The 12,041-nt window shown below is 45.1% G+C and overlaps 1 protein-coding gene across 8 annotated transcripts; it reads right to left on the bottom strand.

Moving 5' to 3' along the window:
- Positions 1-2,180: 2,180 nt before the first annotated feature.
- Positions 2,181-10,595, bottom strand: tmc1 (transmembrane channel-like 1). 8 transcript variants are annotated; one of them, XM_062562408.1, is made up of 18 exons: positions 10,172-10,593; positions 7,175-7,357; positions 6,989-7,079; positions 6,797-6,878; positions 6,516-6,622; positions 6,279-6,377; positions 6,051-6,193; positions 5,828-5,972; positions 5,552-5,746; positions 5,250-5,429; positions 5,015-5,167; positions 4,290-4,418; positions 4,051-4,118; positions 3,731-3,970; positions 3,523-3,648; positions 3,298-3,376; positions 2,699-2,834; positions 2,181-2,436 (listed from the first exon to the last, which is right to left on the bottom strand). In XM_062562408.1, the coding sequence occupies exons 1-18, from the start codon at positions 10,576-10,578 to the stop codon at positions 2,213-2,215; spliced, it is 2,787 nt and encodes a 928-aa protein (XP_062418392.1). In that variant the 5' UTR covers positions 10,579-10,593; the 3' UTR covers positions 2,181-2,212. The 8 variants fall into 8 exon arrangements, 6 of the variants coding, with proteins under 6 accessions (XP_062418392.1, XP_062418390.1, XP_062418391.1 ...); XM_062562406.1 differs by having other exon boundaries at positions 5,552-5,972; positions 10,172-10,587; XM_062562407.1 differs by having other exon boundaries at positions 2,181-2,433; positions 5,552-5,972; positions 10,172-10,585.
- Positions 10,596-12,041: the final 1,446 nt, after the last annotated feature.

The following is a 12,041-nucleotide window of genomic DNA, read 5'->3' as shown; positions in this document are numbered from 1 at the left end:
CATCTTAAATACAATATTGACAAGCCAAGATGTACATTAAAATACCTCATTTATTTGGAATGAATCACAAATCCCATTCCTTTCACAAAATTCTTCCAGTTGCTCAACAAGGAAACACTGTACAGTAATACTGATTGTGAAAATAGGTCTTTGATTTGAGTACCTTAGACTGCTGATGCCTAACATTAGCCATACCACCATGTTTCAGGGCAGACTGTAAAAAAGCAAACTATTATTTTAATCAGAGCTAGAAATGAGGACTCTCGGCTGAGCAATGTTGTGTATGCTCCGATCGTATGATTCAACCTGTGAAGTTATACAGCGGTAACATGAGATGCTTGGCTGCTATGATGCTTACAAAGAGAGCAGCACACCATAAAGAATACCCAAGCTACATCCATCTCACTGAACTCCTCTCATTCCTCACCTGGATTGTCCTACCACTCCTGAAACCATGTAATATTAATATTCATCCGTTCTTCTTACTATACTAGATTGAGGCTTCATGCATTTATTTTTTATGTCCACAAAATTGTGTCTAACCTTTAGTTAGTTACTAAACTTTACAACTTCACACTCCGTGACAACGCTTGCTCTCCAAAGCAAACGACGTAGCAGCAGTCAAATCAGTGCTTGAAGCGCCTCAGTGCCACGATCCTCGGCGTTAGGGAATAAGAGATGCTTTGCATACAGCTGACCTTGAGATATCCGGTAATGTGCAACCTGCCATGGCTCAGTTTTCTACTAAACTGTATTACGAGGCAGGGAGACTGGGATGGAGCCAAAACACAACTGTGTGTGGCATATTATGACAGCATCAAAGAGAAGGGATGGGAGACTTTACGTAATCTCTTTCAGTCCTACTGTCCTATTGATCACTGAGAAAGACTGTGCCCACAATGCGATTGACATTTCTTGGCCCACGATGAAAGAATATAGAGGCTTTCTCCATGCACTAGTTCTCAAATAGCTGCAGGGATTAATACTTGATGCACTTGTCATGAATTAACCATGAGCATCAACGGAAGTTGATTTGATTGACACTGAAATTTAACGTCAGTGCCACTCTGAGCTTAATGACTAGCTGTCCTAAATGATTAAACACAACTTATTCCTCGATGAAAACCCTTGTATTGTTCTTCTTAAATGTTTAATTGAACAAGACTTTGAATGACCATCAATATATAGGGTTTCAGGTTAATAAACTTTTCCTAATGAGACAACACCTTTACTCTTACGTGTGACTGACAGGTCAGCTGAATTGAGAGGTTGATTGACAGGAACGCAGAGAACGATCAGCTACGGACACTGGATACGGCCGCGCGGTTATCAGATGATACGGCCCCTGATACATGATAAAGGTCAGGAGGTCCAAGTGTATGGATTCACAAACAGCTCAAATCTCAAGGATTTTCACAGATTGAATTATGTCCAAAAAAATGATCAGACACTTTAATGTTTGTTGTGTATCAGCTCATTAAATAACGGCTTTTAAAGTTCAGGGTACAAGTTTAGCAAGAGATGAAAAAGCCTCCATTTAAACCTTGCTAGGCTAAATGAACTCCATGTTTTATTAAGTATTTACTACTTCGCCCAGTCACAGCTTGAAGGGCTCTTGTGCTCTGGTTTCCTAACTTTTATTTGGAGAGGGAGAAGAAATAAATATTTTTTCATTGTGATGTAGAATGATTTGAAAATTTAAAAAGTAATGTTGGGAAACTGAAAAACAAGTAAAAAGTAAAGTGCAGAGAATTAATCAACAATAATAATTCAAGTATAACACCCCCGTGTCTAGCACATCTTTATAGCAATCTGCCCATTTGATTAACTTGACTAAACCAAGCCAATCAAACATTAAAATACACCAACAGTTTTCCTATTTTGTTTGAAAAAAATTGTCAGAATAATTTAATTTCAAATGGATTTCCAATTTATTGCAGATTTACAAATTTAGTGATTGTGAGAAAAGACACTTAATGATTTAAAGTATAATTCAACGGAAATAAGAAAATAAGGATATTCTGTTTTTGTTAACGTTTAATTGGTAAACAAAGCATCAGCTACTCATTTGAAATGCATGCAACCTTTTTTTGATCATCGACAGGAGGAGAAAATGTGCACCAAGTGACTAACTTTCCAATATATGACTATCCACATACATCCATGTGCTGGATTTCAAGTGACATTTGCTCAAATACAGAATTTTATTCCCTCAGTGTCTCTGCAGACTCAGCACTCTGTGCATCCTCGGTTCACTTTGCTGAGGGAAACTGGGCAGATACCCAGGAGTCCCCTGGTTACCATGTCGATAGGCCCTGGCGACAGGGCCTTTGGAGGTTGGGAGTTGGCCTCTTTGTTCTCTAACTGAATGAGAAACGTCGCGTCCATTTTTACTACGATGTAGCCTCTGACTGTTTCTGTGGTCTTCTTCATCTGCTGATTTAGAAAGTAGAACAAAATAAGTGTTTCACTTTTCAACGTTACTGCCATGCAAACTGCTGTATGGATTTAAGAGTAGCAGTTAAGTCATGTTTTATCAAGGACAAGCTCGCAGTGTTAACTGTATGGCTACTTCTGCATGGCAGTAGTGGGAAAATAGGGCAGATAATTTAGGCCAAACATTTCGAAGTTGAATAACAAAATGAACCAAAATTGAATTTTTGCATTCAATAATTCTTTTAAAATTAAAAGGCCTCACCCTCTTGGACTTGCAGTGAAGCATTTTTGTTTTTTTGTTGTTGAGCTTTTCGAGATGAACCTTTTCTGGCCTCTTCTAGATCCATTTGTGCCTTCAGTGCTGCTAGTTTGTTCTTCTTCTTGTTCTCCTCATTTTGCTTGAAACGGATATAAAATAAATTATTAAAAGAATTGAGAAACCACTGCTAAGTACAGAAATGTCAGCTTGTATTTATTTCATTAAATTGCTCCTCTTTGGACAGAGAGGAGCTGCCTCCTCTGCTGCTCTCTGCTGGGGTGACGATGTTAACACAACTAGTGTTGCCAAAGGCACAACAAACAGACCCCCGAGTTCACTGTTGGTGCATTTAGACACTTTTGGAAAGTTTGACATTTGGCATGTGTGACAATTTTTTTAGAACAAATTTGAACAGCCCCTTTTAATTTAGAATGTTACAGGATACCTTTGTGACGTAGAATTGTCCTCAACTGTGTTTCACTTAACTATGAGCGATATCTATGTGAAATTTTCAAGTACGTACTTTAGTTATTCAAGCATCTTTAAAAATACACATTAAAATAAGAGTGCTGGATCAGTGGGGAAAACACATTTTGGACTACCGTTTGGAGTTTTTTCTTCAGTTCCATATTAGATTCTTTGTAACTTTTGGATGTGGATTGCAAGTAGTAAATGGCCAATCTGAAAGAAAAGATAAAAGATTATTACCATCAGAACATTAAACTTTACAGCTTAAAGGAAGTGATGAGAATGTGGTTGTGTATTTAACTTAAGCTGAATAATGATAAGAAGAAGAAGAAGAACCTTGCAGTCTGCTGATCACTTACACCATAAGCAGTATGAAGGGCAGCACCAGTCCAGGGTTAGAGGCGTAGCTGAACAGTTTGCCAAACCAGGCAGGGAAGTCTGACTCAAGAGTCTCCTGGATCACATCAAACATACGTTGTTTCCCACTGAGGACAAGAGGATGAGCGTGACGGAGTGCCGAGACACCACATTTAAAATTGGCAGATTGTCTTGAACAAGCATCGTTACCTGAAGGGTCCGCAGTCAAAAGAAGGGGGGATGGTGACGATGGTGTAGATGGCAGGCAGAGTGGAAAGGAAGAGGATGACCAGCAACATGGCCATATAGAAGTTGTTCGAGCCAGAGGCCTTGAAGACCCTTTCCTGGGGCACATTGCAGCACATCACGGCCCAGCACTGCAGGTACATGGACACGTGGAGCCGTATGACATTCATGGCGGGTAGGCAGGGGGCGTAGAAAGCACCCATCCTGGAGGAAAAAGTGAGCTAAACACTGACTGGAGGACTAACTGAAAGTGGTTTTCATTTCAACCAGTATGGTTTTCTCACCATATCATTCCTTGATTGAAGATTAGGCCCAGTACGTTCCCACTGACATCAAACTCAGAGTAGGAAGGCTTTCACAAGCGACACAAGAAAACACAAAAATAAAAGTTTTGACCCTGATTTCAATGCACCTCTGAAAAAAGGGTGAACTTCATTCATATGTAACCACAAATACAAACTTACAGTAATAAAAAAACATACATATCAGGGGTCACTGAGATCTATTAGTGTAGACGACTCACAAATCCAGCCTCGAGATCCCAACACCAGCAGTAGTTGAGGAAACGGACAAGCACGGCTCTCAGGAAGTCACCGATCAGCAGCGTGATATAGGTCGTCATGGTATCAGATATGATGAGCCGAACAAACTCCTGCAACAACAAACAAAGCAACATAAAATACAATCATTCAATGTATAAGGCTTCTATGTTTGTAGACATACACAATTCAATGCATACTTTCAATGAAGAAATATGAGATCGTATTCTCTCTTGGGGATATCTGTGGTAACTTTACACAGGTTGTATATTTTTACTTTTTTCCTCTTTCTGTGTATCTCAATATTTAATATGCCTGTCACGGTTAGTTTGTATTAAAGTAATGTAACCACACTTTCTGTCCCACCCCAACAGAATTTAGTGCGAGTACATTTCTTTCTCCATTTCAAATATTTACTGTATTTAAGCCACTGTAATCAATACACGGTCGCTCAATAGAGTACAGTAGCTGTACTAGTCAATGTCTCTCCACTCAGACAAAATTACAGTTAATCACAGAACTGGCCCTACGCCTCTGGAATGAATATGGATATAAAGATTAAAAGTCATAATACAGAGATTAGTCTAAAAAAATGTATCCATTATCCATATTTGTATTAAATATTGGCCACTTAGGATATATGTAACAAACAAAAGAAGATTACATTATACAATTACATACTAGTTTACACACACAGGTGGCCGCTGACCTGGCCCACCATGGTCTCCCAGCAGGGCCCTCGGGGCACATCGGCGGGCTCGATAGTGATGGGTGGAGCCGTGCCGTTTTCTGACACTGTGCCATTGTAAAGACTGGCTTCCCAGACGGTTATATTGAACTTAATGATATTTTCCTCTTCCCTCTGCAATTCATATACAAGCCACAGGTGAAGTATATTTTACATTTATAAAGGATTTCCCGCGTCTTGATGCCGTAGTTCTCACTTTGAGGTTGATCTCATCCATAAGCGCAATGATGAAGGTGTAGAGATTACCCAAGAAGAGGGCAAAGATGCGACCCAGCTGCCACTGCAGGGCGACACGGGGGTGGTAGTTCTCCAGGGCGCTGATGACGTCAAACAGCATTGGGCAGAACATCCCCAGTAGTGACATGACCATGTTCACCTAGAAAACACAAATGAATAACAGTTTTGAAATCTGCTGAAATCCAAAAGGTCTGTAGTTGCTAAGGCTTCACAACCATAAATCACACGTACGACTTGCTTAACGTGTATTTCCTGTATTACCTCGTTCCTTTCCCACCAGGTGTGATTTTCCAGACCGTCGAGGGCAAACTTCTGAGAGCGGCGCACTACAAAGTAGATGAGGTATCCACTTCCCGCTAAGCAGCACAAGACCAAGAAGTTGGCCAGCACACGCAGGAAACGAGTCAAATGGATGTTGTCGTCCTTTTGGCTCTCCTGCTCCTCTAAAATTGCCTCCTGCGGGGGTAGAAGGACACCGGATACAGATGGATGTGGCGTACAAGGCATCGGCCACTGTACTCTACCAGCTACACTGACCTTGAAACTGGTGGTGATGGAGGCAAACTTATTGTCCGCAGTTTCAGGGTTTCCTATCAAGTAGTCCCAACTGGTGAACATTCGCCAGGTGAAATTAAAGCTGTTATCGTCTCCGACCCCTGACTCGTTTGCGTTACGGGCCATCCTGTAATCAGAAATAACAACAATAACACATTTTGCCCAAAGGAGATTAATCATGCGTATGTAGTCATAATAAACATACGTTCTTATAACCACCATATAGCTGTAGGCCACTGTTCCCACGCCGACCAGGAAGTATGACAGAGGCATGCGGAACTTGAGCCAGCCGACGGCTCGCTGGTTGTTGTAGTAACCGTAGAAGAGGACCGAATACTGAGCGTAACCCTGGAAGCAATTTTTTTTTTTTGAAGGTGAAACTTTTAACGTATCGGGATTGAGAAATTGAGGCGAGTGTGATGATGCAACTCACTCCAAAGTCCCATAAGACAGCAAAGTCCATGGCACTGGTTGCCTCGGCTCGGGGGACAGTCTTTCTTGGGATGGTGCCATACGGTCTCCCCATCAATGCCTGTTGGCAACAAGCATTGGAGCAAGGTGCGTTATTTAAACACACACACACACACACACACAAAAGATATACACGTGATAGCAAAACTGAAGAAGTTACAACTTGTTTCTGTTTTTATGAAAACGCCATGTACAGTACCTCTGGCACCATAACTAGACCAAAGGTCAGACAAAACAAGATCATATTGATGCCATACATCCACCGCAGAAAGATGAAGTAAGAGGCAACTGAGGAGCCAAAATGACCTGCGGGGCAGAGGGAACAAATGTCAGGATGATTGTGACACCAATATTGATTTTCTGTAAGCAGCTGCTGTAGTAAGTGTAAGCTAAATGTCTCTAAGACTTGCAAAGTCCGTGGCGTCTTGAATACTATGACGTGAAGTAAACTAAATATCTATAACAAGAAACCAAACTTACTTTCAATCTCCTTGATTTTCATCTCCCAGGGAATGCAGGTAGTTTTGAAGTTTTCAAAGTCACGTTGAAACTTCATCCATTTCTACAGAAGAAATATAATTCCTAAAAACATGTATCATATTCTAAAAAGATATGATCTAAATAATAATATGAATAGATATATTGATATCGAGCCCTTCATTAATTCCTTACCTTGCTCATCAAGACCTTGTATGCATAGAGTTTCCTGCCTTTCCCTTTTCCTAAAGCTCCCTCATATTTTTCCACAAACTCCTGAGATTCCCTAAAAGGACAAAGATTATGAGCTCAAGATTCTGATTTTTTCAGGACACTACTTTAAAGTGCACGTTGATGAAAACATGAGTGATTTTGTTTTACCTTAATGTCACACGTTTCTTTTTAATGGGCCACGGCTTTCCCCTGAGAGCTTGGATCAGTTTCTTCCTCTCGTCCACGGCCTCCTTCAATTTCTCCAGCTCCTCCGATGAGAGACACTCTGGTCTCACCTCTTCTTCCTCATTGACCTCTTCATCAAGGTCTTCCTCCTCACTTGGCTGTGGACTATGGTATAGAAGATGGGTTAAATGTCCCTGCACCTTTGTGTGCATGACATGGTAGTGGTGTGAAAGGTCCTTCTGATAACCTTGCAGAATGGGAGGATTACGTTTTCTCAGCAGAACGTCTCCGGTTACGTATGTAACCTTAGTTCCCTGAGGGGAATGTGACGCTGCGTGAAAACGCTGTGGGAACGCCCCTGCGTGTGAAATCAGTCCAATGGCAAGATGGTACATCATAGGCGGGCGACGCCAGGACCAGGAAGCTATAAAGAGCCCCGAAACAAGCCCATGAACACGCAGCGTCTCGTTCCCCTCAGGGAACTACGGTTACATACGTAACCGGAGACGTTCCCTATCAGGCGCTGTGGAACGCCAATACCCACTCCGACCCAACAGTATCTGAAACTGTTTGACAGTGAGTGACTGGCCTAGCTTGGCCTGCTTGACTGCAGAGAGGATCAAAGCTACTCGAGCGGGAGACATACGTGCCCGCATCGTGGTCGAATCTCAGATCACGCCCAGGAAGGTGGTCCTTTGCAGCGGGGACAGTACACTCTTCCTGGCGTTGAGTCTCAGCCCCAGACGGTTGATGTGGGGGAGCATAACATCTCTATGTTGGGCCGCCAGTCGCTCGGACGGAGCTAAAATCAACCAGTCGTCGATGTAGTTTAGCATGCGGATGCCCTGGAGACGCAATGGTGCCAGAGCTGCATCCACGCATTTGGTAAACATACGGGGCGAGAGAGCTAGGCCGAACGGAAGAACCCGGTACTGGTAAGCTTTGTCCCCAAAAGCGAACCTCAGGAACTTCCTGTGTTGTGGAAGGATGGATAGGGTACCAGCCTCTCGAGACTGGCCTCTGGAACTCTCGGGTCTGCAGGCACAGTGCCCTGTGACAGCTCACTGGCAGGGAAACACTGGTCTAGCAGCACCGGAACCCTCCTCGGAGGGAGCGAGCGGCCCTCGGGCTCGCGCTCGCTGGGGCCGGCCGTGCCCCGAAACGATGGCGGGGACAACAGCCTGACCCCTGGAGAGTACCGGGAGGATGGGGGAACCCTAGTGCAGTGAAGGCCTGTCCCTCCCGGTGGGGATCACCCTCCGGGCCCTAGTGACCTTGGCGGCAGGGCCGCTTAGACGATGCCTTCTTGGCGGCAGCGACCGTCCTCAGAGCAGCCCTACCGCGCGAAGACACAGTCTGAGAGCGCCGCGTCTCGGCCCAGCCTCGGCGAGGGGGTGCGCGTGACGCGACACTCTCTTGCTGTGCCAGGTGATGCGCGCTCATCGACTGCCGGGGCTGCCCCTTCCCACGAGCAGCCCCGGGGACGCGGCGTCGGTGGGGAAGGAATTGATCAAATGCCGCTGCCTGCCGCCTCTCATCGTGGAACCTATCCACGGCCGTATCAATGGCGTCCCCGAAGAGAGCTGACGGGGAGAGAGGGACGTCGAGGAGGAAGGACTTGTCCTTCTCCCTCATATTTGACTGGCTGAGCCACAGGTGCCTCTCTGTGGCTACCAGGGCTCCCATGGAGCGGCCCACCGACTTGGCCGTCTCCTTAGTGGCGCGCAGAACCAAGTCCGCCGTGTGCCGCAGCTCACGCACTACCTCCGGAGTGAATGCCTTCCCCTCGGCCACGTCCGCAAGCAGCTCCGCCTGATACGCTTCAATTAACGCCATCGTATGCAGGCAGGAAGCCGCCTGCCCTGCCGCCGAATAAGCTTTGCCCACCAGCTTAGAGGTAGTCCTCAAAGGCTTGGTGGGCAATGCCGGTGTCCTAAAGGGCGCAGCCGCGGGAGATAAATGGCTCGCCAGTACCTCTTCCGCGACCGGCATGCTCACGTAACCGTACCGTTTAGCCTCAGCCACGGATGAGTACAGTGAAGTACGCGGGTTATACACGCGAGCGGACACCGGTTTCCCCCAGGACGCCGACACCTCAGTGTGGACGTCCGGGAAGAAAGGCAAACACCGGCGAGGAGGTACTTCACGGGAAGGCAGAAACAGTTCATGCAACTTACTTGATGTTGTAGGCTCCGGTCTTTCCGCCGGCCAGTCAATGCCGAGCCTCTCAGCAGCTCGGGCGAGTACCTCCAACAGCTCCTCGGCCGCGGAGGAATGAGGTGATGTGTCCTCAGCCTCCGCCGCCTCAACGCTAACCACATCCCGTTCCTCAGAGCTGGATGGCTGCGTGAGAGGTGCCTCATCCCGGGTGGAAGAACCCGCCATGCGTGCTTCCGATGCCCGGTACGAGGCCCTGGATCTCGCGGCAAAAGGACGGGAAAGTGCCTCAGCCGTCCCGAACCCCTCCGAGAGATACACCTGCGACCCCGAGGACAGCCGCCGCTTCGCCTCGGCAAAAACGGGACCCGAACCGCGGGGAGCGCGAATCGAGCCGCCCTCCTCGAAGAGCGCCCGACGGGAGAGTAGCGTACCCAATGAGAGGCGCTCGCAATGCCCACGGAGCCAGCCCCCTCGAGAGCTAGCTGGGCATGCTCCGCTCCCAGGCACACCACACAGAGCAGGTGCGAATCCCTCCCCGTAATAAAGCGGGTGCAGGGGGAAGCACACGGCACACAGCGTTGGTTACCAGCCATCGTCAGATTCACACAAGCAATTGATGAAGGCACAGAGACCAATGGGCTTGTGTTTCGGGGCTGTTTATAGCTTCCTGGTCCTGGCGTCGCCCGCCTAAGACGTACCAGCTCGAAATTGGACTGATTTCACACGTGCTTCATGACGTTCCCACGGCGTTTTCACGCAGCTTGAGTTCCCTGATAGGGAACATTATGGATACAGTTCATTTATTGGATAATACTTTACCTTGTTTCAACAACTCGCTTGTGCTTTTTTCTCTTCACTTCCTGTGCCTTCTCCTTCATTGTATGTTTACCTCCATCCTCTTCTTTATCTTTTTTATTAGCACTCCCATGTGTCTTTTTTCTCTTGCCATGTCTTTCTTTGCCTTCACTCTTCTCAGCCTTCTTCTCCTCTTCCTCCTCTTCTTTTCTTGTTTTTTCATTTTTTGTGTGCTTTCTTGTTTTTGCAGCCCTGCCACTTTGTATTTTGGGGGGCAACTCCTCATCCCCCTCTCTCCCTTTTGTATCTTGATGACTCCTTCTTCTCTTCCTCCTTCCCCTATCTATCCTCTCAGGCCTGGTCTGTGAATCCCCTTCCTCTGCTCTGGATGTTCCTTTTCTCCTTTCATTTCCTCTTTTCCTTCTCCCCATATCACCATCGCTTCTTTTTTCTCTGTGTCGATGCCTCTCGTGATCCTCTTGAAAAGATGAATCTTCACCTGGAGTTAAAACATATATTATGTGTTAATTCATTCAAATGCTGCACAGATCATTTACACTCACACATCATTGACACTTCAATGGTTTCGATTTATTTATTTCTGCATTGTATTGTGAAGTTTGTCATTGTTCTCCACATAGTTAAACTGTCTTTTTTTTTCTCCCCCTGATAAATTTAAATTCAGATGGCATAATCCTGTGACTACGGGCACACGTGGCGCAAGGGGCCAAAGGGAGTGTAAGTATTAGATGCCACTATGAGGGGAGTTGAAACTGTAGATTACCTGTTTGCGCAGCAGTGTCAGATATGTACAAGGTGTCAGATATGTAAGAGGACACATGGGGAAAAACCTGCCTCCCGAATAGCTTGGTGCTGTTGAAATATTTTTTCATAGTCTGACCTCTTGAAACCGCCTGAAGGTAAGAACCCACTCACCTTCGAATTCCAGTACAAGGCCAACTGCCGGAGACAGGCAAAGTCACAAATTAATAAAGATAAGAATATCATTGTTTTCATCATTTATTTGCTGGGTTATTTGTGAAGTTAACTCAAGTTATGACAACAATAACAAGCATACAAATCAGAATCAGGACCACTGCAGTTAATCAAAATCCTTTCCCACATGATGCCGATCTTTTTCAAGGTTTCCATTGTTTCAGTTTCCTGACAGAGTTAAGTGCGTTATAACAGGACAGGTACCAACCCAAGTCATGAAACATTCTTCATGTTAGAAAATACAAGACGCTTGAATAATTTCCTCCCAACCGGATGCAAACTGGGAACATCCTGAAAAAGTTTAACATATTTTTAAACAATTCGTTACGTAATCGATGAGTTGATCCAATAAGTTACAAGATTAGACTCAGTCAGTGAAGAAATCAAAGTGATCATACTTGTTAATCATATAATCAGAAAAAAACAGTGAACATGTTTCTCTTCTCTCCTTAATTTACATTCTATTATGTTTTTGTTGTCTAATAATCATAACTTTTTTCAGAGTTGTATCCACGACATGTCATTTGTCCTCCGATGACCTCAGCTTTAAAAATCCAGTCCTTTCTCAATATCTTCAATACAACACTCACCCCTTTCACTGGTCAAGCTCAGTGTACCTTATTGGGAACCTGGCACTATTGTCCTGCTCTCAAAGAGGACCAGTGACAAATTGGAATGATATTAATTTAGTCAACCCTTTGAAGAGTGTCGTGTGTAACCGGAGTGGCCCACGATCGGGTCATTAAGACTGTGTGCAGAAGAGTGGCACAAAAGAGACAAACAATGGCCTAATGAAGGGAGACGGGTCGGCTGAGTCCACGAGGACAGGGACACAGCCACAAGCCAGAGGCCAGCTACTAAATATGCAGTGCTATGCAAGAAATTATGAATACATTTG

Source organism: Pungitius pungitius, chromosome 5, assembly GCF_949316345.1.
Source record: "Pungitius pungitius chromosome 5, fPunPun2.1, whole genome shotgun sequence".
Classification (NCBI taxonomy): domain Eukaryota; kingdom Metazoa; phylum Chordata; class Actinopteri; order Perciformes; family Gasterosteidae; genus Pungitius; species Pungitius pungitius.
This window is presented reverse-complemented; position numbering and strand designations above follow the sequence as displayed.

What these genes read in the sequence shown, in the direction of transcription:
- tmc1 (XM_062562406.1), bottom strand. Translation starts at nt 10,578, where the DNA reads ATGGGGAGAAGGAAAAGAGGAAATGAAAGGAGAAAAGGAACATCCAGA. An exon ending in GGGAGACCATGGTGGGCCAG is followed by an intron (nt 4,419 to 5,014) that starts GTCAGCGGCCAC and finishes TTGTTGTTGCAG; the next exon opens with GAGTTTGTTCGGCTCATCAT. An exon ending in CCCTTCATACTGCTTATGGT is followed by an intron (nt 3,377 to 3,522) that starts GTAAGTGATCAG and finishes CTTTTCTTTCAG; the next exon opens with ATTGGCCATTTACTACTTGC.